We start from the raw sequence: 23,984 nt of genomic DNA, 5'->3' as shown, positions 1-23,984 counted from the left end.
ACTACTAGAGTTCATCAATGAATTTGGTAAAGTTGCAGGATACAAAATTAATACACAGAAATCTGTTGCATTTCTATACACTAACAACGAAAGATCTGAAAGAGAAATTAAAGAAACAATCCCATTTACCATCACATCAAAAGAATAAAATACTTGGGGATAAACCTACCTAAGGAGTCAAAAGACCTGTACTAAGAAAACTATAAGATGCTGATGAAAGAATTCGAAGGTGACACAAACAGATGGAAAAATATACCATGTTCTTGGATAGGCAGAATCAATATTGTGAAAATGACTATACATAGAAAATCCTCAAGATGCCACAAAAAAAACTACTCATCAATGAATTTGGTAAAAGTTGCAGGATACAAAATTAATAGACAGAAATCTACTGTGTTTCTATACACTTACAACAAATTATCAGAAAGAGAAATGAAGGAAACAATCCCGTTTACTGTCACATAAAAAAGAACACAATACCTAAGAATAAACCTACCTAGGGAGATAAAAGACCTGTACTTGGAAAACTATGAGACACTGATGAAAGAAATTCAAGACAACACAAAGTGGTGGATATACTGTGTTCATGGATTGGAAGAATTATTATTATTAAAATGACCATACTACCCAAGGCAATCTACAGATTCAATGCAATCTCTATCAAAATACCAATGACATTTTTGACAGAACTAGAACAAATAAGTCTAAAATTTGTATGGAAACACAAAAGGCCCCAAATAGCCAAAGCAATCTTTAGAAAGAAGTCTAGAGCTGGAGGTATCATGCAAAGCTACAGTAATCAAAACAATATGGTACTGGCACAAAAACAGACAAATAAACCAATGAAACAGAATACAGAACCCAGAAATAAACCTATGCACCTATGGTCAATTAATTTACAACAAAGGAGGCAAGAATAGGCAATGGGGAAAACAGAGTCTCTTAATTAAGTTGTGCTGGGAAAACTGGACAACTACATGTAAAAGAGTGAAATTAGAACATTTTCTCACATCATATACAAAAGTAAACTCAAAATAGATTAATGATCTAAATGTAAGACCAGAAGTCATAAAACTCCTAGAAGAAAACATAGGCAGGACACTTTTTGACATAAATCGTAACAATATATTTTTGGATCTGTCTCCTAAGGCAAAGGAAACAAAAGCAAAAATAAACAAATGGGACCTAATTAAACTTAAAAGCTTTTGCACAGCAAAGGAAACTATTGACAAACAAAAAGATAAACTACTGAATGGGAAAAAATATTTGCAAATAGTATATGACTGATAAGGGGTTAATATCCAAAATATATAAACAGCTCATTCAACTCAATATCAAAGAAAAAACAACCTGATTTTAAAATGGGCAGAAGATCTGAATAGGCATTTTTCCAGTTTGGATGGAAGGGTGTGAAAGCCACTGTGAAGTAGACTAAGTAATGCATGGGTGATGAGATAAAGCAGGCAACATGCTTAGCCCATTTTAAGAGAGTTTTGATTGTGCAGGGTTGCAGGGCATGGAGTGGTGGCTGGAAAGACAGGTAGGCTCAAGAGAGTGTTTTTCCAGATCACACTAATATGTTCATGGAAATGACCCAAAGAGAGAGAAGTTGGTGATGTAGATGAGAGAGGAAATTATCAAACAAGTGAACTCTTGAGAAGGTGAGGTGGGTGGGTACTTGAGCTGGTGTTGAAGCAAGCAAGTTTGTAGGTTTGTGACAGGGATAAAATAGAGCTCTTGTTGGATGGTGTTTATTTTCTCAATGAAGTATAAGGTAAGATTCCTCTCTGAAAGCAACATGAGGACTGAGGAGAGGGAGAGAGGGAAGTGTTGGGAACCAATTTGAGGTCTAAGATAATTACAGGGCTGACTTCTGCTCCCACCCCACATCAGAAATCCACTTATAACTTTATAGTCAGCCTTCCATATCCAAATGTTCCACATCCACAGATTTAACCAAATGGGGATAGTGTAGTACCATAGTAACCTATTTATTGAAAAAATCTGTGTATAAGTGGACCCACACAGTTCAAACCTGTGTGGTTCAAGGGTCAACTGTAATTTAAAGGAAAATCAAGTAAAATCTTCATCTGAGCTCAGTTACTTGGGTGCATGTAATTAGAGTTCACACAATCAAGGGACCCTCTAAAGCCATCTCAAAGAATTTGATTTTAACCTGAAGGCAACTGGGAACCATCAAGGGTTTTTAAGGAGAAGGAAACATGATCAGAATCCTGTATTTTCAAGTGCACTCTGGCTGGGGTGTGGTGTCTTTCTAGGAAATACCAAAGGCCTAGGGATCCAGACCATTACAGCTTCCAGTGCCCTTGGCGAGGACAGGGATAGGAGAGACAACTGTACACTCAGTACATGCAAACAATTACTCCAGACGTCTCAGGTATGGCATACTTGTGCACGCTCTCTTTAGGAAGTATAAATGTTATTTCTTCTCCAGTGCTAGACTGGAAAATTGCATTTGGTGTGTGTTGATAAATCAGATGAGAAATCTTCTCCATGTTACAGTGAGGTTTTTTCACTAAAGTCATATAATATCCTGCACCTGAAACAACATTTAAAAGATCATGAAACAGTTTTACCCTTTTCAGTCACATTTAGCATTCTATATCCTAGAACAGGATAGCTCCACAGGACAGGGAAGCTGGTGAGCCCTGCAGACTTGAATTTAAACCACAGTGAACTTGCCTTTGAAGGTCTATAATGCTACTCTTGAGTCTTACCTTCTACTCCATAGTTGGGAGGTGATAATAGCACATTTAGCAATGCTAGGCAAAATAAAGGAGGGTTGTATTAAGGGCAACACTCTCTTTAAGTGATAACTAATGTGGGGAAGTGAAAACTTAGTAGGTAGGGGCCTTGGACATTAAGGTTAAGAACAAGTATACCTCTATCATAATTAAATTATGTTTTTGAGGATACATACCTTATGGTATTCTAAACATTCTTTCAGAAATTACTAGTAACACTTGTTACTACACTGCTTGCAATGCACTCATTCAACAAACATTCACTGAGCTCTTATGATGTGACAGGCACTCTTCTAGGTACTGAGCACATAGCAGTGGACCAAATAGTCAAAGATCCCTACTCTCAAAGGGCTTTCATTAAAGGGATGTGAGACAGATAATAAGATAAATAAGTAAAATTTAGAGTATATTAGTGACAAGTGCTAAGGCGAAAGATGAACAGGGGAGGGGATACAGAGTATTGGGGATTGTGACTTTAAACAGGGTCACAAGGAAGGCCTTACTGAAAATGTGACATCTGTAAAAGGACTGAAGACCTAAGGAAGAGGAGAAGCCATGACAATATGTGGCCCGGAGGAAGGAGCAGGCCCAGTATGCTGGATAAGAAAGGGGGCCATGAGGCAGGAGCAGAGCAAAGCAGCTGAAGAACTTTAGGAAATGTGGTCGGGGTAATAGGACCAGGCAAAGCAAGGCCTTTGGGCCACTCCCAAGACTCTGCCTTTTCCTTTCAGTGGGACAGGAAGTCATTGGTGGACTGAGCAGAAGAGTGACACACTCATTCTGACAAATGGGCAGAGGCCAGGGGTGGGTTAGAAGCAACTGCAATAATGCAGGTAGAGGGACGGCAGCCTGGACCAGGACGCTAACAAGTGGTAGAGGTGGGAGGAAAGCAAGTTCACTAGAGTTTGCAGGTGGATCAGTTATGGGCTATGAGAGACAGAGGATCAGGGAGCCCCCAAGGTTCTGGCCAAGCACCTAGAAGAATGGAGCTGCCGGGCTTCCCTGGTGGCGCAGTGGTTGAGAGTCCTCTTGCCGATGCAGGGGACACGGGTTCGTGCCCCGGTCCAGGAAGATCCCACATGCCGCGGGGCAGCTATGCCCGTGAGCCATGGCTGCTGAACCTGTGGGTCCAGAGCCTGTGCTCTGCAATGGGAGAGGCCACAACAGTGAGAGGCCCACATATAGCAAAAAAAAAAAACAGAAAAAAAAGAATGGAGCTGCCTTTACTGTGGGGGAGATGGTTTGGCAGTAAAGAGCTGGAGCTCAGCTCTGCACAGGTTTTGGACAAGTCTTTCAGGTCTGTTCACCGTCTATGTGGATGTGTGCAGTAGGCAGTTAAATACACAAATCTGGAGTTCAGTTGAGAGGTCCAGCCAGAGATACATACGTTTTTCAGCCAGGTAAGTATTTAGAGTCAGGACACTGGATGAGATCACTAAGTCAGTGGGCAGAGGAAGAAAAGTAAAGCAACCAAGGCATTTCCATGTTTAGAAGTAGAAGTGATGCAAAGGAGCATTCAGAGACATAAGAGGGAAACACAGAGGTCTGGGGGTCCAGGAAAACAAGGGGAGGATGTTTGTGGTGGGATGCTGATGAGGAGCACACCCAGTTGTGGAAATAACAACTCGCACTTTTGCATGCACTAGCTCCCACTTTGAGGAACATGGTATCTTAATCTCCGTTTTATAGATCAGAAATAAGGCCAAAAAAGGATGAACTAACTTGGTAGAAAGGATGAAGAGGGAGTAAACTACCAGAGTGGAACTCAAACACAGGCCTTCTAACTCCAAGTCTCAGACGTTTTTTCTGCTTCACTCCTTCTTCGTTCTCACAAGCCCCTCTGCCTGGGGCCTCGGGTCTCTACCCACAGGTAGCAGAACAGGATGTCTAGAGAAGACCTCTCCCTGCCTGATCTCAGGGGCCCTTCAGGAACGTTACCAATGGATACTTTCTCCAGCACACTGGGCCAGCAACGCTGACCCCACACAGAATGGAGTTTCGGCTGCCTGCCCGGGGCCGCTCACCATATTTCTGCTTCAGGAACAGAGATGACCCGCAGCACTGCAGCTCCCCCTTGGCCATGATGGCGATGCGGTCCCCCAGCAGGTTGGCCTCATCCATGAAGTGGGTGGTCAGCAGGATGGTGCGGTCACTTTTGTGCTGCTGAGGAAGGTCCCAGATGGCCCTCCTGGAGATGGCGTCAACGCCTGAGGTTGGCTCATCCAGCATCAGCACCTGAAGGGCAGAGGAATGACCTTGTGATGACGGCAGAGTCACGTCCCAGGCCCCGGCTGGCTGCACTGCAGGCCCTATGTGACTGGAGGTCAATGAAGATTCAGCAGTACCACCCACACGAGACTGCCCATCCAGGGTGTCCAGAGCTGAGGTGCCTGGGCCATGGCTGAAGGGCCTGCAGCCAGCCCAGGCCAAGTGGGAACTATAAAGTGATACTTCTGGGCCCTGCTGACCCAACGTGTTTGTCTACTGCATGTGGGGGCCCTGACCTGTGTCTTTAAGGAAGCCAGGCCCTGCCGCCCCCTACCTTGGAGCCTGCGATGAGGGTGATGCCGATGAGGGCGATGCCAATGGAGAGCTTGTGCCTCATTCCCCCACTCAGGAACCTGCTCCGGGAGTCCCGTTTGTCCTCCAGACTGAGGATGTGCAGCACACAATTGATTTCTTCAGGGCACTTCTGGCGCAACAAGTCTTTCAGCTGAAATAGCAGAGGACAGAGATCTTGCAGCAGCTTCTGATGGGAGGCTGGCTCGTCCAACAAGCATTTTGCTTGAACAGCAGTCCCCCCTTATCTGAGGTTTCGGTTTCCACAGTTTCAGTTACCCACTACCCACAGTCAACTATGGTTTGAAAATATTAAATGAAAAATTACAGAAATAGGGGACTTTCCTGGTGGCGCAGTGGTTAAGACTCCGCCTGCCAATGCAGGGGACACGGGTTTGAGCCCTGGTCCAGGAAGATCCCACATGCCACGGAGCAACTGAGCCCGTGCGCCACAACTACTGAGCCTGTGCTCTAGAGCCCTCGAGCCACAACTACTGAGCCTGCATGCCACAATTACTGAAGCCCGTGCATGTAGAGTCAGTGCTCTACAAGAGAAGCCACCGCAGTGAGAAGCCCGTGCACCGCAACGAAGAGTAGTCCCCGCTCACCGCAACTAGAGAAAGCCCGCGCACAGCAATGAAGACCCAATGAAGAAGCCAAAAAATACATAAATAAATAAATAAGTATTTAAAAATTATAGAAATAAACAACTCATAGTTTTAAATTGTGCACCGTTCTGAGTATCCTGAACTCTGAAATCCTGTGCCATCCGGCTCTGTCCTGCTCGGGATCCCCAACCATCGACATCGTCTGCCCTTGACATCCAACCGTCGACGTTGTCATGACTTGATGATCCAGGATCACCTGGAGCAGATGATTCTCCTCTGATGTATTGTCACTAGGTCAATAGCCTAATGCTGTGTCACAATGCTTATATCATTCACCTGACTTCATCTCATCACATGGGCATTGTATCATCTCAAATCACAAGAAAGGTAAGTACAGTACAATAAGATATTCTTAGAGAGAGAGAAAGCGAGACCACATTCACATAACTTTAATTACAGTATATTGCTATAATTGTTCTATTTTATTATTAGTTATTGTTTTGGTTTTTAAATTTTTTTTATTTTTTAACATCTTTATTGGAATATAATGGCTTTACAATGGTGTTTTAGTTTCTGCTTTATGACAAAGTGAATCCGTTATACATATACATATATCCCCATATCTCTTCCCTCTTGCGTCTCCCTCCCTCCCACCCTCCCTATCCCACCCCTCTAGGTGGTCACAAAGCACTGAGTTGATCTCCCTGTGCTATGTGGCTGCTTCCCACTAGCTATTGGTTTAATGTCTTACTGTGCCTAATTTACAAATTAAACTTTGTCATAGGTATGTATGTATAGGAAAAAACATAGTATATATAGACTTCGGTACTATCTGAGGTTTCAGGCATCCACTGGTGGTCTTGGAACAAATCCCCTGCAAATAAGCCAGGACTATTGTATATACATAAACTGTACATAAGAAAGACACACAATAAACTTACTACCTTCAGGGAAAGGGATAAACAAAAGACTTTTGTATCTTTTTTTTTTTTTTTTTTTTTTTTGCCCACACCATGAGGCTTGTGGGATCTTAGTTCCCTGACCAGGGATTGAACCCAGGCCCTTGGCAGTGAAAATGTGAGCCTTAACCACTGGACTGCCAGGGAATTCCCGGCTTTTGCATCTTGAACCATTTAAATATATGACTTATTAATACTAAGTACCGCAGCATATTAAAAGGATTATACACCATGACCAAGTGGGATTTATCCCAGGAATGCAAGGAAGGTTCAGCATATTAAAAATCAATGTAAGTGTTGTATAATAAAGAATCTGGATGGCCTCTGTCCCCAGTTACTGGGAGGGGCCTCTAAATCCTTGGAGTATAGGGGTGTCTTTGCTATTCCTGGTAGTACCCTCAGGCCACACCTGAGTTTATGCTAATGAGGTGGTCAAGATCTGGGCTGGTCATACCAAAAAGACAAACCATGTGATTTGATGGTTGGGGCTTTGAGCCATGATATCAATCTGACCTCCCAATCTGCTGGGAGGGAAAGACTGCAGACTGAGCTCAGTCACGAGGTCCATGATTCAATCATTCACGCCCATGTAATGAAACCCCAGTAAAAACTAGACACTTGAAGCTTAGGTGAGCTACCCTCTATATAGCAATGTGCCAGGAGGGTGACACATTCTGAAGACATGGAAGCTTTTCATTTGGGACCCTCCCAGACATCACCCTATATGTCTCTTCTTTTGGCTGGTCCTGATTCTTTTTTTAAATATTTATTTATTTATTTGGCTGCGCCAGGTCTTAGTTGTGGCACGAGGGATCTTCATTGCAGCATGCGGGATCTTTTTATTTAGTTGTGGCATGTAAGCTCTTAGTTGTGGCATGCAGGATCTAATTCCCTGACCAGGGATCGAACCCATGTCCCCTGCATTGGCAGGTGGATTCTGAACCACTCTGCCACCAGGGAAGTCCCCTGGTCAATTGATTTTTGACAAAGGTGCAAAGACCATTCAATGGGGAAAAAAACAGTCTTTTCAACAAATGGTGCTGGACAACTGGATATCCACATGCAAAAGAATGAATTTGACACCTACCTCATACCATATAAAAATTAGCTCAAAATGAATCAAAGACCTAAATGTAAGAACTAATGTATGGGACTTCCCTGGTGGTGCAGTGGTTAAGAATCCGCCTGCCAATGCAGGGGACACGGGTTTGAGCCCTGGTCCGGGAAGATCCCACACGCTGCAGAGCAACTGAGCCCATGTGGCAGAACTACTAAGCCTATGCTCTAGAGCCCGAGAGCCACAACTACTGGGCCCATGTGCCGCAACTACTGAAGCCTGCGAGCCTAGAGCCCGTGCTCCCCAACAAGAGAAGCCACTGCAATGAGAAGCCCGCGCACCACAACGAAGAGTAGCCCCCGCTCGCCACAACTAGAGAAAGCCCGCACGCAGCAACGAAGACCCAACGCAGCCAAAAATAAATAATAAAATAAATAAATAAATAAATAAATAAATTTATTTTAAAAAGAACTAATGTTTGAAACTCTTAGAACGAAACATAGGTGGGAATCCTATGCAATGCTTTTTATTTTTAAATTTTATTTATTTATTTATTTATGGCTCTAGAGTGGACAGATGTATGTATTATTTATTTATGATTATTTATTTATCATTCATGGTCTGCATTTTGGCAGAATTTGCAATTACATTAATTAATTAATTCAGTCATTCATTCAATGATATTTGTTGAGTGCCTATCCTTTGCCAAGCGCGGTTCCAGGCACTGTGGATCCAGAAGTGAACAGAACAAGCTTTCTAGGGAGAGGGATGGGGGAGACAGAGAAATAACACACACACACACACACACACACACACATATATATATATGTATACACAAACCAGATGAGCACAGACTGTGATGAATACTAGGAACAGAATATAAGGGAATGCAATAGGGGAGTGTCTATGGAGTGTTTCTATCAGTCGGCCTTCTTAAACAATGTTTGTACCTGACTTGCCTCCTTGATCACTTAGCCTGTTGTCTAGCTGGATCACCCTTCAAGTACTGAGGACCTCACAAGTCTACATAGAAGGGGAGGCCTTCCCTAAATGATCATGCTGCCAGAAGTAGCAATGCCTGTATCTGAGAGAGGACCACCTGTCTGGAGACATTACTGCACCCCCATCCTGATGCATCCAGAGCCCATCCAGCATGTATCTGCTGGGCTGAAACTTGGTTTTTAAAGTCCCAGTACCAAAGGCACCTCAGACCAAACTTCACAATATTGCTGCTCTTCAAATGCCTTCAGTGGAAGGTGCATCAGCAACCTGTGAGGAGAATTGTGGCAGCTTGACTTTGAAGTGCTCATAGCTTCCCAGCCGTTTGGTGTTCTGTATGTAACACAGAAGAACTGGTGGGCTTTCAGAGTGCCTCAAAATTTAGAAATGCATCTCACTGGTTTTATACAGAGCTTTACATAGGTTAAGCCTTCAATAAATATGTTTCTTGAATGAATGAGTTTTCAAATATCACAGATATTATTTTAGTTAATGGAATATGAAAGAATTATTTAGGCATAAAAACTATTCTGAAACAGATAATTTTAGAATAATTCACCAGGTATCATTCTAAAAGTGCCCCTGGCAATCAAAAGTAAGTGGATGAAATGTTTGGTTGAGAGATTAGTGGTGCCTCACTGTACCGGAAAGTTCTACCTGGAAGGAAACATGCTAAGCAGTGTTCACAACTTCCTGATAGTGTTTGAAACTAAGTTCCTCAGATTGACCAAAAGAGTCAAAGATTCCCTTTTCCTGCTACAGAGTAATGTGAACAACCAGGCACTACTACGTAGATAGTAAAAAAACAAACAACAAACAAAGATGCCAGTGAAATCTGATGAGGGGAGATGGAGCCAAAACATCTAGATCTGGATCAACAATTTCTTCAGCACTTCCTCAGGAGGGCTGACCCCACACACATATCTGTGAGCATGCCTCAGGTGGTGGTTTTGCCTGCTCCATTGTGCCCCAGGAGAACAGTGATCTGCCCTCGGTACAAGTTTATGGTCAGATCTTTGACTGCCATGTGTTCATCCTTTCCCTTGTAGAACACCTGTTGAAAAGCCAACTCTGACTGACAGTGTAATATGCACACGCATGTGGCATTTCTGAAGAACCTGTGACAGGCCGAGCACCCACACCAACTTCCTCCGAAAGTTCATCAGTGGGACTCCAAGTGGAAATCCATAAGGGAGCTCCTTCTTTCAGAGTTTAGCTGCCTGGAGCTACTGAGGACCATGATGGGGAGCAACACCAGGGGGGTTTCCCTGGCCTCTGGAGCCTGGTGGTAGAGCAGCTGAACCACAGAGGCCAGAGCTCAAGGACGAAGGGCTCTGAGCTTGAACGAGAACTTCTCTCTGCTTCTCGAGCCACACCTTGCTCTGCACTGCCTGGCTAATCCCCTGAGAAAGGGCACCCTGCCTCTTTTGTGGGCGGTGTTGATCTAGGGAGAGAACACCAGACAGTCTGTCCTGTTTTCTAAATCAAATGTCTCCAGTATTTTATTTTATTTTATTTATTTTTTTATTTTTTTTGCGGTACGCGGGCCTCTCACTGTTGTGGCCTCTCCTGTTGCGGAGCGCAGGCTCCAGACGCGCAGGCTCAGCGGCTATGGCTCACGGGCCCAGCCGCTCCGGGGCATGTGGGATCTTCCCGGACCGGGGCACGAACCTGTGTCCCCTGCATTAGCAGGTGGACTCTCAACCACTGCGCCACCAGGGAAGCCCTCCAGTATTTTAAATACCATTTATTTTTTTCTTATTATACAAGTAATTCACATATGAGTATAAGGAAGAAAATAAAATCACCCACAATGCCACTTGCAGAGATACATCACACTTCATCACATTTCAGCTCTGTGCCATTCCTCACACATACCAGGAGCACTCCTTTTGAGAGGCTTCTATCTTTACTGTTTTCCCAGTCTTAGACTTGGTCTGTCTTGTTCATGCTGAATTCCTAGTGCCTGAAACTGTGCCTGATTTCTGTCCTGTCTAATTGCATCTGGGCTGGACTTGGGGTTTGGAGTGCAGACATTATAGTTGGGTGAGACTTAGACGTCACTTCTTCCCACCATTTATCTAACTGTGTTTGGAAGCAGGGTGCTGCGGAAAGGAATTTGGCACACTTCTCCTGCCCCCACATCCATCTGGTATGATTAATTTGAATCAAGTGTGATGGTCCTCTTCCCTAACTTCTCAGTCTCCCTTTTGCAGTTGAGGTGGACATGTGGCAGAATTCTGGGCAATAAAAATAAGGGGTGATCTACTGAAGGGCAGAAAAGAAGGAAGGAAGGAAGGGAGGGAGGGAAGAAGGAAGGAAAGAAGGAAGGAAGGAAGAAGTCCTCCCAAAAGAAAGCCCCTCGCTCTTATCTTTCCCTATAGATGAGCTACAGCAGCCATCTTGCAACCGGGAAATGACAAGCACGCAGATGAGAGCTATATGCTTCCACTGGCCCAGGGAAAATAAATGAAAGCAAGTGAGCAGAAAGAGCAGGGGTCTGGGACAGCTTTGCTGAGCAGCTGAAATCATGCCAGAACCATGTGCCTGCAGACTGCTTGTTATGTGAAAAGAGGAAACGAAATCCCTGCTTATTGAAGCTACAATAAATTGGGTGAAGACTGGAGCATTCCAAGCTGCTACCACAGTATGTAAAGGAGCTGGGATGATCCCCCATGCTGTGGAGCCCCTGGGCCAGCATGTGATGCACTTGATCCCATAGGCCAAGGAAGGCAACACAAAGTATTGAGCTAGCACCTTGACTGTGACCTTGTATCAGTCATACAGAGGACACTGCCTCTCCTTAAGCTCATCATATTTGAAGAATGGAAGATTCCAAACAAAAAAATAATGCTCTGGAGGACACACCAGGGTACAGAGCTTATATCCAGTCATCCTGTCAAGGGAGTCCTTAGTCAATGCAGGACTCAGCAGACACTGGTGAAAGAACAAACACTTCTGCATCTGGAAGCCAGCAGTGAAATCTGGTTTACTATTTGATTTGGTTATGTAAAAACACTGGTGGATCAAAGTCAGCCATCAAATGACTGAGTTCCAGGGTGTCCGCAACAAGAGGTGTTTGGCTTTTGCAAGACTGTTTCAAGAAAGATCATCTAGATCCTCCATCCAGTCACTTAACTTTATGACAGAAAACAGGATATTTTACATTATACTCCTAATTTTGAGGATAACATTACAGAAGGGAATTAAAAATCTATCACAAAATGTACCTTGTAACCACTGGCAGAATAAAACAGAAGCCTCTATGCACTATTTCTCAAGTCCTTGGAAGAAGATTTGTGAGCTGATACCTTGTATAGATGTTGGATTTCAATTCCTTTTATCAAATCAGTAGGCTCTTCCTGAATGAACTTGCTTTTCAGAGCTTTCTGAGGATCCCCCAACTCCAGCACTGAATTCGTAAAGGATATAGGTTCTCCACACCAGTAGGAGGGCTAGAGAGGAAGTCAACTTACATTAATACATGTAGGTGAATTGGCTCTCTTCTTCTGGAAGATAAATATTTTGGTAAATTAAATTCTCACACTTCCTTCCCCCAACCCCCACCCCAGCCTCACCCACCGGAGCTTCCTGGTATCGAACACTTAATGGTGCCTGAAGAAGTCAAGAATTTGCTCACAGACTTACTACTAATAAACTGCATTTCAACCTACAACCGTCTGGAGGATGGAGCTAAAAATGATGCCTCATATCCACACTCCTGGTGTACTGGGGAAGCTGTTGTGTTGGCAATCAGCACCCCTGTGGGCTGAGGCCTGGAGAAATACTGGCGTTAACAATCTACCCACTTCCCACAGACCAAGAAGGGCAAACATGGCAGCCTTTGCCGAGGCCTGAAGTGAGTACCTGTGCAATTCAGATGAGATCAGACTGAATCTGCAAGAGGACTGAATCAGGCATGATGGGTTCAACTTTGTAGGAAAATTTACTCACCATAGGACAGAAAAGATTTGGAGAGCTTCATGGGGTTGTCAACGAAAGCTGTGCCCCATGCCCGTGCCCCCAGGTCACAGAGGTCTCAAAGATCTTCAGGGCCTTGCCACCAGCCCAAAGAGGAAAGAGGCCAAGGAGTCCTGAGGGCTCTAGCTTGTTGGGGTGGCATTCTGTGAGAGAATGCAGGGCCTGCCACTCAAGTGGGCACATGTGAGACAGCCACAGGCACTCTTAAGGGGACTCTGCACAGGGTATCAGCAGTGGGGCAAGAGTCAGACTCATTAATTATGCTCCCTTGGCAACCACAAGTTGATAGGTTTGGGGTGAATCCAGGTTAGAGAACTGCACTTAGATTTCCAGGAGTTTGAGGTTGTAACCAACACCACAAAGAGGGATAGGAATATTGATGACGAGCTATAAAAATTCTAATGTCAATCTATAAAACAGCAGCATCGGTACTCACCATGAGAAAGAAGTACCAAGGTTTGGGTGTACCATACAGCCCCTGGGAAGACAGACTCCACATACCAGGCCACCAAGCCATTTAAGAGTCCAGCAGTAGCATCAGCAGCACCTGAGTGAAGTTAAACTCTCCTCCTATACTGCCCATGTTCCTCTATTGGATGCCTGTGCCTATTCCAAAGGAAGGAAAACAGTCACCACATCGAAGACAGAGAAAAGTTACCAGAACTTTCCAATCAAACAGTTGGAGAACAAGCCAATGAGAAGACTGGACTATTCATGTCTGGGGTATTAAGGGACAAAAGTTAGGCACAGGAAAAGAAAAGCTAGCTGTTGGTTTCTCAAAGAAGGTAAAACTTTTTTTTGTTTTTTGGTTTTTTTGACCATGCCACACAGCTTGTGGGATATTAGTTCCCCAACCAGGGACTGAACTTGGGCCCAGCCGTGAAAGCACTGAGTCCTAACCACTGGGCTGACAGGGAATTCCCAATAAAACATTCTTATTATTGCCAAAATGATTCTTTGGCACCAAGAAGTGGAAATTTGGTCATCTGAGACACATCTTCACACTCTTGCACATGCTGTCAGGTAAGCCCTTCCTACTCCTCCCCACCTTCTTTGCTTGGTTAATTCTTACTTGGTAGGTCAGCACAGGTATCTCCTTCCCCAGCAAGCATGTATACTCACTCTCTTGGGTTATATGTCTAACCCACGTGCATCTGGGGCACCCTGCGCTAATTGTGAGGATTGAAGGTCTCACTCCGCACTGTGAAACTGCTCACTTATTGCCAACCCCAGCTTGGGGCCAGGGACTGTCAGCTTATCTCAGTATCTCCAACATCTGACCCAGGACCTCATATGCAGCAGCTGCTCAATACATACATATGCCATGAAGAAAGGAGTGCTGAGGATGGGCTTGGGACCAATTCCTGGGTGAGTATAAAGATAAGTATCCTTTGTGATGCCAAGTGTCTAATCTGAATGCAAGCTGACTAAGCTTCTCATGTAAAGCATCCAAGATACCCTGCATCTGTTGCCACACGGCAGGATTGAGGAGGTGGTAACTAGCAACACCAGAGGAGACATTCAAATACTGATGAGCAGACAGATGGGCTAGAACGGTGCTCCTCAAACTTTCCCGTGCTTACTAATCACCTGGGGATTTTGTTCTGATTAAGTGCGTCTGGATGGGCCTGGGAGTCTGCATTCCTAACAAGCTCTCTGAGGGTTCTGATGCTGCTGGAGCACAGGCCACGCTGTGAGGGGCGAGGGGCCAGGAAACCTCTGATGCCCTTCCTGAGATGAGATTCTATGACTTGTGTCTGTCTTTGTGCCAATCGAGAGCCTTGCCTTTCACCATGGCTTACAGACAGGTCTCGCAAACCTCAGCTGCCATAAACAGTCAGCACACTTAGTTTGTGAAAGCCAGGTGCATCCTTGTTCAGTGTAAGTCTGCAGTGTCCGAAAAGAAGAAAGAGACAAGGCTCCTTCCCTACCTCAGCAGACATTTGATTGCCAGTTAACTTTATTTATTTATTGGGAATATACATATCAAGTATATAAAATGGAGTTTAACAAGCAATTACACAGGAAGTACTTTGTACAACTACCACCCAAATCAATAACCCCCAAAACCCCAAATGTGCACACCCCCTTTACAACTTCACCATCATCTTTGTCTGTAGGCAGCATCTAGTTGGGTTTTGCCTTTTTATCTAAACTGACTCTTTTTAATTGGTACGTTTAGATTATTCACATTTAATGTGATTATTGGTTGGATTAAAATCTACCACTTTGCCAGCTCTTTTCTATTTGGTCCAAACTTTTCTTTGTTTCTTTTTTCCTCTTTTTGTTGCATTAATGGGGACTTTTTTTTAATCATTCCATTTTATTTCTACTATCGATTTATTACTTATACCTCTAAAAATTTTTTTAGTGTTGTTCTAGGGTTTAAAATCATCTTTAGTCTATCTTCACATAATATTATACTACTTCATGTGTAGCATAAGGATCTTACAACAATTTCCAGTTTCCAGTTCTTCCCTCCCACCCTTTGCTACTGTTGTCATACATTTCATTTTCACATAAGCTATAAACACAATACATTGTTACCACTTTTGCTTTAGACAGTCAGTTCTCTTTTAGAGCCAGAAACCTCCACAAAAGACAAAATAAATTGTATCTTCCATTTTCAGTGCTCTTAATTTCTTTGTGCAGATCCAAGCTTCTGTCTGATATGATATTGTTTTTGCTTGAAGAACTCAACATTTCTCGTCATGTCTCCCAGCAATTGATTCTGTCACTTTGGTTTGAGAGAGTCTTCATTTCTCCCTAATTTTCCCCTGGATATAGAACACTGAGTTGACAAGGTTTTTCTTTCAGTACTTTCTTTAAATATGTCACTTCATTTTCTTCTAGCTTGCATATGTTTATTGGCTATTTGGAAATGTCTTTTCATGAAGTACCTATTTTTGCCTGTTTTTTTCTTTACTATAAAGTATGATATATAATTGATTTTATGAATTCTTTAAATATTCTGGATACAAGCCTTTTGCAGGTTAAATGTATCGAGCATCCTCTCCCACTCTGTAGCTTCTCCTTTCATTCTCTTCATGGTGTCTTAATTTTAATGTCATTATTTATCAGTCTTTTCCTGATGGTTAGTTATTTTTGTGTCTTGTTTAAGAAATCTTTCCTACTTCAAGTACATGAATGTACTCTCCTATATCATCTCCAAAAAAGTTTATAGTGTTTTTTTTTAAAGACACCAATTGTACTTAATATTTGTTACTTTTTTAAAAAATTTATTTATTTTTGGCTGTGTTGGGTCTTCGTTTCTGTGCAAGGGCTTTCTCTAGTTGTGGCAAGCGGGGGCCACTCTTCATCGCGGTGCGAGGGCCTCTCATTATCGCGGCCTCTCTTGTTGCGGAGCACAGGCTCCAGACGCGCAGGCTCAGTAGTTGTGGCTCACGGGCCTAGTTGCTCCGTGGCATGTGGGACCTTCCAGGGCTCGAACCCATGTCCCCTGCATTAGCAGGCAGATTCTCAACCACTGCGCCACCAGGGAAGCCCCACTTTATAGTTTTTTTACATTGGAATTGATATCTGCATATGGTGTGAATTCAAAGTCCAATTTCAATTTTTTCCATAAGGTTCTTTAGTTGCTCCAGCACCATTTATTAAATCCCACTGCTCTGAAGTATCATCTCTGATATTTAACAATGCATTTATCTCTCCCTTCTCTTCTGTTCTATTAGTCTATTTGTCAACCATAATCTTAATTACCATTGCTTTATGATAAATCATGAAATCCGGTAAAACAAGTTTTGCTGTTTTGTTCTTCCTCAAGAGTTCTTGGCTATTCTTGGTCCTTTATACTCCCATGTACATTTGAGAATCAGCTCATCGAGTTCTATTTAAAAAACAAAACAAAACAAAAATACTGCTGGAGTTTGGATTGGGTAGGAGTTAGCTGTTACTTCTTTCCACAATTTATTTATTTGTGTTTGAGAGCAGGTTGCTGCTGAAAGGAATCTGGCAAAGTTCACCTGCCCTCACATCTCTTTGATCATGATTTTTCTTCCCTGACTTCTCATCCCCCTTTGCAGTAGAAGAGGCCATGTGACATAATTCCTCTCCCACACCACTTCTTTTTGACTCAACCAATCTTTTGATTATTCCATTTTCTCTCTATTAAGTTTGAAAGTTATACATTGTTCCTAGCCTTTTCCTGGTTGGCTCAGTAGTGAATTACCTGGTACATTGCTGCAAAGTCTAAAGTTAATCAATATCTTTACTCCCCTTCCAAAAAGTATTTACCCCCACTAATTTCTGACTTTATCTCCTCAAAAACCCTTTTATGTATTTTAATTCTATCTTTTTAAAAAAATCCTAAAGACATCATCATTATCATCATCATTATTATTGTATACAACGTATAAAGCCACTATCTTCAGGCTCCCACTCTTGGCTCCTTTGAAAAGCAATGTCTTTTTTTTTTCCCCTCCAGCTACTTTTAAGATTTTTCTCTTGACCTCTGGTGTGCTCAATTTTATGTTTGTATGTCTAATGTAGATTTCTTATTGTAATCTTGTTTGGGATTTGCTGGTCTTCCTGAAATCCAGTTTTGGAACAGGTTTGGCCACCATCTTTTCAAATGTATTTCTCTGCCCTATTCTCTCTTTTCCTACTGGAACTCTTTTGCTCAGAGGTCATTTACTAACAAGAAAACTTTGGGCTTCCATTCGGATGGCCTTTCAAGGCAAGGGAGCTAAACAACAAGGCCCAGCGTCCCACCCAGGTGGAGAGCAAAATAGGAGACCTCTCTCACATTAATAGGGGTCCCAGAGATAAATTCAATAGTCACAGGTTGGGTTCCTTGTGACACAGACCCTGAAATGGAGTTTAGTATGCAAGATGTTTATTAAGGAATACCCTTGAGATCAATACCTGTGGAAGGGAAGAGATTGAAACAAGATTAGTCAGGGCTACAAGACAGCACTGACAAGCTTGAGGAGCTGAGATAAAAAGGCCCATCTGAGCATCTATAATAACCCATCCACTAAGTTTTTTATTAGTTATAAAAAGATATTTGGGTATTAATAAGATGACATCTCTGTATTGTTTCTCAACTGGTTCAGAAACTAAGGAGGGGAGAAGGGTGCTATTTACTGGGCCTCTTAAAAACTAAAATCAATCTAGTAAATAATAAATTAACAAATCAATAAATGGAAATTTCAAGTGACAAACCCAGTTGCTCCACAAGCATGCAGGTTCTGATTTTAAGAGGGCAAAATGTTTCTGCCATACAACCAGAGGCCTGATTCATGTTGTATATAGTGATTCCTGCTCAAGATTAAAACCGAAAGCACTGCACTAGACTTACTGAGAAAATGTACAGAGTAATTTTTTTTTTTTTTCCTGCGGTACGCAGGCCTCTCACTGTTGTGGCCTCTCCCATCGCGGAGTACAGGCTCCAGACGCGCAGGCTCAGTGGCCATGGCTCACGGGCCTAGCCGTTCTGCGGCATGTGGGATCTTCCCAGACTGGGGCACGAACCGGCGTCCCCTGCATCGGCAGTCAGACTCTCAACCACTGTGCCACCAGGGAAGCCCCATAGTAATTTTATTTATTCACTCACTAGAAGGCATGCTATCTGATTTGAGCAGATAGGTCAAATGAATAGGAAAGCCTAATCCAGTGAAAGTATGAGGATTCTAAATAAGAAATATTATCCTCGGATTTCTAACATTTCATCAATTATATTCTTAGAGATTCCTACCTGCTTATGATCATATGCATTTGTATTTCCTTCAGCTGTAACACTAGACACCATTTATGGGCTATCCTGTGTCTTTCAGGAATGAACACTGAACATAACACACCGTTCATCCAGTCCAACCACCTACCTAAATTCCCTCAATTTCAACAGATAGGCTCCATAAAGCATCTACGTTCATTCACTAACATGTAAGGAATCAGATATACCATTTCAAATATACTTTTCCTCCATAAGTATTTGTAAATCATGGTCTCAACATTGCTTTGTTAAAGAAAACCACTCACTTTCAATAAATTCTGGTCAACTTAACATCCTTTATTAAATTTTAAGCACCCTTAACCCATTTAGACCATCCAAACTTAATAAAGAAATTCATTGGTAGGTGATGCCTCTAACCAGGACATTGGAGATTATCCCAATTGCAGTAAGGGGACCCACAAACTCGACCCAACTTATAACTCCTATCCCTGTTATCTGCTGCTAAACCAAGCTTTATCATTTGGGACCTGGACTCTGGTGATAAAAGCTAACATTGAGCAATGAAGGCACTTGTTAGAGTGTTCAGAGCAGATTATCTTAGTACCACCGAAATGGGAAACTGTTCCATTCAGAAGTACTGTAACCCCACAGACCTCAGGGTCCTACATTTTATTTATTTACTTGTTTGTTTATGGCTGTGTTGGGTCTTCGTTGCTGCGCATGGGCTTTCTCTAGTTGCGGCGAGCAGGGGCTACTCTTCATTGCAGTGTGCGGGCTTCTCATTCAGTGACTTCTCTTCTTGCAGAGCACGGGCTCTAGGCATGTGGGCTTCAGTAGTTGTGGCATGTGGGCTCAGTAGTTGTGGCTCACGGGCTCAGTAGTTGTGGTGCAGGGGCTTAGTTGCTCCGTGGCATGTGGGATCTTCCCAGACCAGGGCTTGATCCTGTGTCCCCTGCCTTGGTGGTGGATTCTTAACCACTGTGCCACCAGGGAAGTCCCAGCATCCTACATTTTGATTGACATGTTGGCTGCAATCTTCTGCAATGACTGTAGATGTTGTGGGGAATTCTTCAAACTCCAGAAACATGAGACAAATGAAAACTTCACATTGTACTTTCAACTCCAAAGTGTGGAAGTTGTAACATCTCTGATGGAAGGCCCCCTAGACCAACTTGTGAAAGAAGACTAACTCTGAAGCCTATGAGAATAAAATATGGTATCTGTAATAGCACTACATTATCTGTAAAGTTCTAAAGTGTTATTTGAACTTCTAATCATAAATCTATACATTTTAGATCTATACAACTATATAGGTGTATAATCATTTACATGCTTTAGTTTTTCTCCCAAACTACATTGTAAGCTGCATGGTGTAAACGTCATTCTACATTTCTTAAGTGTTTCTTACAGTACCTACCATAGATGTAAGTATACTGTAAATGCTCAGAACACTGAATAAAATGAGCCAGTTATGTTTATTTGGCAATGAAGGTCAACTCTGCCTGTCAGCAAATGGCAAAACATCAAGGCAGTTTACCTTGAGAAAGGTAAGGTTCACCTTTTGTCTTATATGTGGAGATTAATCGGACTCCCAGTGCCATGGCAACACTGGAGAGGAGACAAAAGGCAATCTTTTGGAAGTGACTCCTTTGGTTGTAGCTGAAAGCGAGGTACAGGTATGGGAGGTAGGTGAAGAAGAAGATGATGCCTCTGGAGGCAGTTGCAACATGAGCTGCAAATTCAGAGGGGAAAAATGAAGAGTTTCATCAATAATGCACCAAGAGGGACTTCCCTGGTGGCGCAGTGGTTAAGAGTCCACCTGCCAATGCAGGGGACACGGGTTCAAGCCCTGGTTTGGGAGGATCCCACATGCCGCAGAGCAACTAAGACTATGCACCACAACTACTGAGCCTGTGCTCTACAGCCCGTGAGCCACAACTACTGAGCCCACGTGCCACAACTACTGAAGCCCACGTGCCTAGAGCCCGTGCTCTGCAACAAGAGAAGCCACAACAATGAGAAGCCCGCACACCACAACGAAGAGTAGCCCCCGCTCGCCGCAACTAGAGAAAGCCTGCATGCAGCAACAAAGACTCAACACAGCCAAAAATAAATAAATAAATAAATAAATTTTTTAAAATGCACAAAGAACCTATATGAGAAAACAATCTAAGAGAGAATGAATATATGTATATGTATAACTGCATCACTTTGCTGTACACCTGAAACTAACACAACATTGTAAATCAACTATACTCCAATAAAATGAAAATATTAAAAAAAGAATGTATATATACGTATAACTGAATCACTTTGCTGTACAGCATAAATTAATACAACATTGTAAATCAACTATATTTCAATAAAATAATTTTTTAAAAAAATAAAAAAATAATGCACAAAGAAGTATAATGCAAGTCTCTTTTCCCTGCCATGGTAAGGAAAGCATCTCTGCATTTGTCTCAGCATTTCAGAAGGGAAGCAGTCTTTTAAGAAATTTTGATAGAAACCTTTTATACTTGCACTTTCACCATCAAAAGACTAAGAGGATTTGTTGCACTTAAGAAATTAATCAATCCTTACAAAAAAGCACAAACATTTAATTGCCTAAAACTTCCCCTAATACTGCATTAATAACATCTCCTACAACAAAAACCATCTTCTTCAAAGATAAGCGGTAGATTATATAGCATCTATGGAGCATTGCCTGGCACTGGGTAAGCACTTTATATACAGTATCTTATTTAATCTTCATAACCTCTCTGTTTTTCAGATGAAGAAACTGAGGCTTAGCCACATTAAATAAATTTGCTCAATGTCATGGAACTAGTAAATGATGGGTCAAGGATTCAAGGTTTCCCAGGCTCTAAGTATAGTGGCTCCAGATTTGGAGATAAACCAATCAAACTGAAGTCTGGGAGAAAAACGCAAAATAAATGCAAACATTTGCCTTCCAGGAAGTTAAGAGAATACAGATCGAAAATGTAAGGATTGCATATGTAACAGAAAGAGCCACAGTTAAGGCATCAGGCAGCCCTTCACTGACCCTGACTACATGAACTATGGCTGACCCTGGGTCTTCTATAACTTCTCTGACTTTGCTTCTTCTTTTGTAAAACGTGATAATAATTGCTAACATGTACTAAGTTCTTACTATATACCAAGTATTATTCTCAGCATTTTACATCCCATTTAATCCTCATAACTAAGTTATGACATAAGTGCTATCATTTTCCAGTTTCACATAAGGGGAAATGGATACAGAATCTATTGACCTGCTCAAGGTCAGGATCCACACCGAGATATAAATACAGCACTCTGAGGCTGGAGCAAGAGCTTCTGACCTTGTTGTAACAAGTAAATCCTTCTTGTTTATCTACTTGATATACAGTAGTGTGTATCTCTCAATTCCATAGTCCAAATTTATTCTCTCCCCTTTCCCTTTGGTAACCATAAATTTGTTTTCTATGTCTGTGAGTCTGTTTCCATTTTGTAAATAAGTTCATTTGTATCATTTTTTTTTAGATTCCACATGTAAGTGATACTATATGATATTTGTCTTTCTCTGTCTGACTTACTTCGCTTTGTATGATTATCTCTAGGTCTATCCATGTTGCTGCAAATGGCATTATTTCATTCTTTTTTATGTCTGAGTGATATAGCATTATATATACACTGCATCGTCTTTATCCATTCATCTGTTGATGGACACATGTTGCTTCCATGTCTTGGCCATTGCAAATAATGCTGCTATGGACATTGGGGGTGCATGTATCTTTTCGAATTATAGTTTTTGTCTTTTCCAGATATATGCCCAGGAGTGGGATTGCTGGATCATATGGTAATTCTATTTTTAGTTTTTTAAGGAGCCTCCAGACTGTTTTCCAAGGTGGTTGCACTAATTTACATTCCCACCAACAGGGGTTCCCTTTTCCCCATACCCTCTCCAGCATTTATTATTTCTAGACTTTTTGATAATGGCCATTCTGACCAATGTGAGGTGATACCTCATTCCAGTTTTGATTTGCATTTCTCTAATAATTAGCAATGTTGAGCATCTTTTCATATGCCCATTAGCCATTGGCTTTAGTTACCTTTACCAGGGGTCTTTATTTCTTCTTATGGCTTCGAGTTATTGTCTAGTGACTTTTCATTTCAGCCTGAAGAACTCCCTTTAGCAGGGAAAGGAAGGACTATTGGTAATAAACTCTCTCAGCTTTTGTTTATCCAAAAATGTCTTAATTTCTCCATCATTCTTGAGGGATAGTTTTTCCAGATAGAAAATTCTTGGTTAAAAGTTTTTTTTTCCTTTCAAGATTTAGAATGTCATCTCACTACCTTCTAGACTCCATGGTTTCTCTAGAGAAATCAGCTGTTAATCTTATTGAGTATGTAGGGAGTCTCTTCTCTCTTGCTGCTTTCAAAATGCTCTCTTTGTCTTTGAGTTTTGACAATAGGAATTTTAGACTTTTACTGGGGATCTCTTTGAGTTTATCTTGCTTGGAGTTAATTGAGCTTCTTGGGTTTGTAGATTCATGTATTTCATCAAATTAGGAGGAGTTTTCAGCCATTATTTCTTCAAATATTTTTTCTGCTTCTTTTCTCTCTCTCTTGTCATTCTGGGACTCCTATGATGTGTATGCTGGTGGTTGATGGTGTCCCACAGGTCTCTCAGGTTCTGTTCTAACAAAGAAAAGCCCAGGACTAGATGCCTTCTCTGGTGAATTCTATCGAACATTTAAAGATGAGTTAACACCAATCTTTCTCAAACTCTAGATATAAAGACCAATGGAATACATTGGAGAGCCCAGAAATAAACCCTCACAAATATAATTAACTTGGGTGCCAAGACTATTCAATGGACAGTCTTTCAACAAATGGTGCTGGGAAAACTGGATATCGCCATTCAGAAGAATGAAGTGGAACCCTTACCTTATACCACATGCAAAAATTAATTCAAAACGGATCAAAGATCTAAACATAAAGCTAAAAACCATAAAACTCTTAGAAGAAAACTTAGTGGAAAATCTTCATAACCTTGGATTTGGCAATAGTTTCTTACGTATGACACCAAAAACACAGACAACAAAAGAAAAAAATAGATAAATTGAACTTCAACAATTTAAAAGGTTTTATGCATCAAAAGACACTATCAGGGCTTCCCTGGTGGCACAGTGGTTGAGAGTCCGCCTGCTGATGCAGGGGACACGGGTTCGTGCCCCAGTCTGGGAAGATCCCACATGCCGCAGAGCGGCTAGGCCTGTGAGCCATGGCTGCTGAGCCTGCGCATCCGGAGCCTGTGCTCCGCAACGGGAGAGGCCACAACAGTGAGAGGTCCGCGTACCGCAAAAAAAAAAAAAA

General features: G+C 42.2%; 1 protein-coding gene across 1 annotated transcript in view; it reads right to left on the bottom strand.

Annotated features, from left to right (window-relative positions):
- The window catches only part of LOC101276337 (ATP-binding cassette sub-family A member 17-like), a 60,504-nt gene extending 36,831 nt beyond the window's left edge, over positions 1-23,673 (bottom strand). The window contains 5 exon segments of the mRNA XM_049699400.1: positions 2,410-2,560; positions 4,790-5,000; positions 5,308-5,478; positions 12,259-12,402; positions 13,365-23,673. Coding sequence (XP_049555357.1) covers positions 2,410-2,560; positions 4,790-5,000; positions 5,308-5,478; positions 12,259-12,402; positions 13,365-13,445 — 758 coding nt within the window. The 5' untranslated portion in view covers positions 13,446-23,673.
- Positions 23,674-23,984: the final 311 nt, after the last annotated feature.

The sequence above is a fragment of the Orcinus orca genome, chromosome 16 (genome assembly GCF_937001465.1).
Source record: "Orcinus orca chromosome 16, mOrcOrc1.1, whole genome shotgun sequence".
NCBI lineage: Eukaryota > Metazoa > Chordata > Mammalia > Artiodactyla > Delphinidae > Orcinus > Orcinus orca.
The sequence above is the reverse complement of the archived record's forward strand: the minus strand, read 5'-3'. Positions and strand labels throughout refer to the sequence as shown.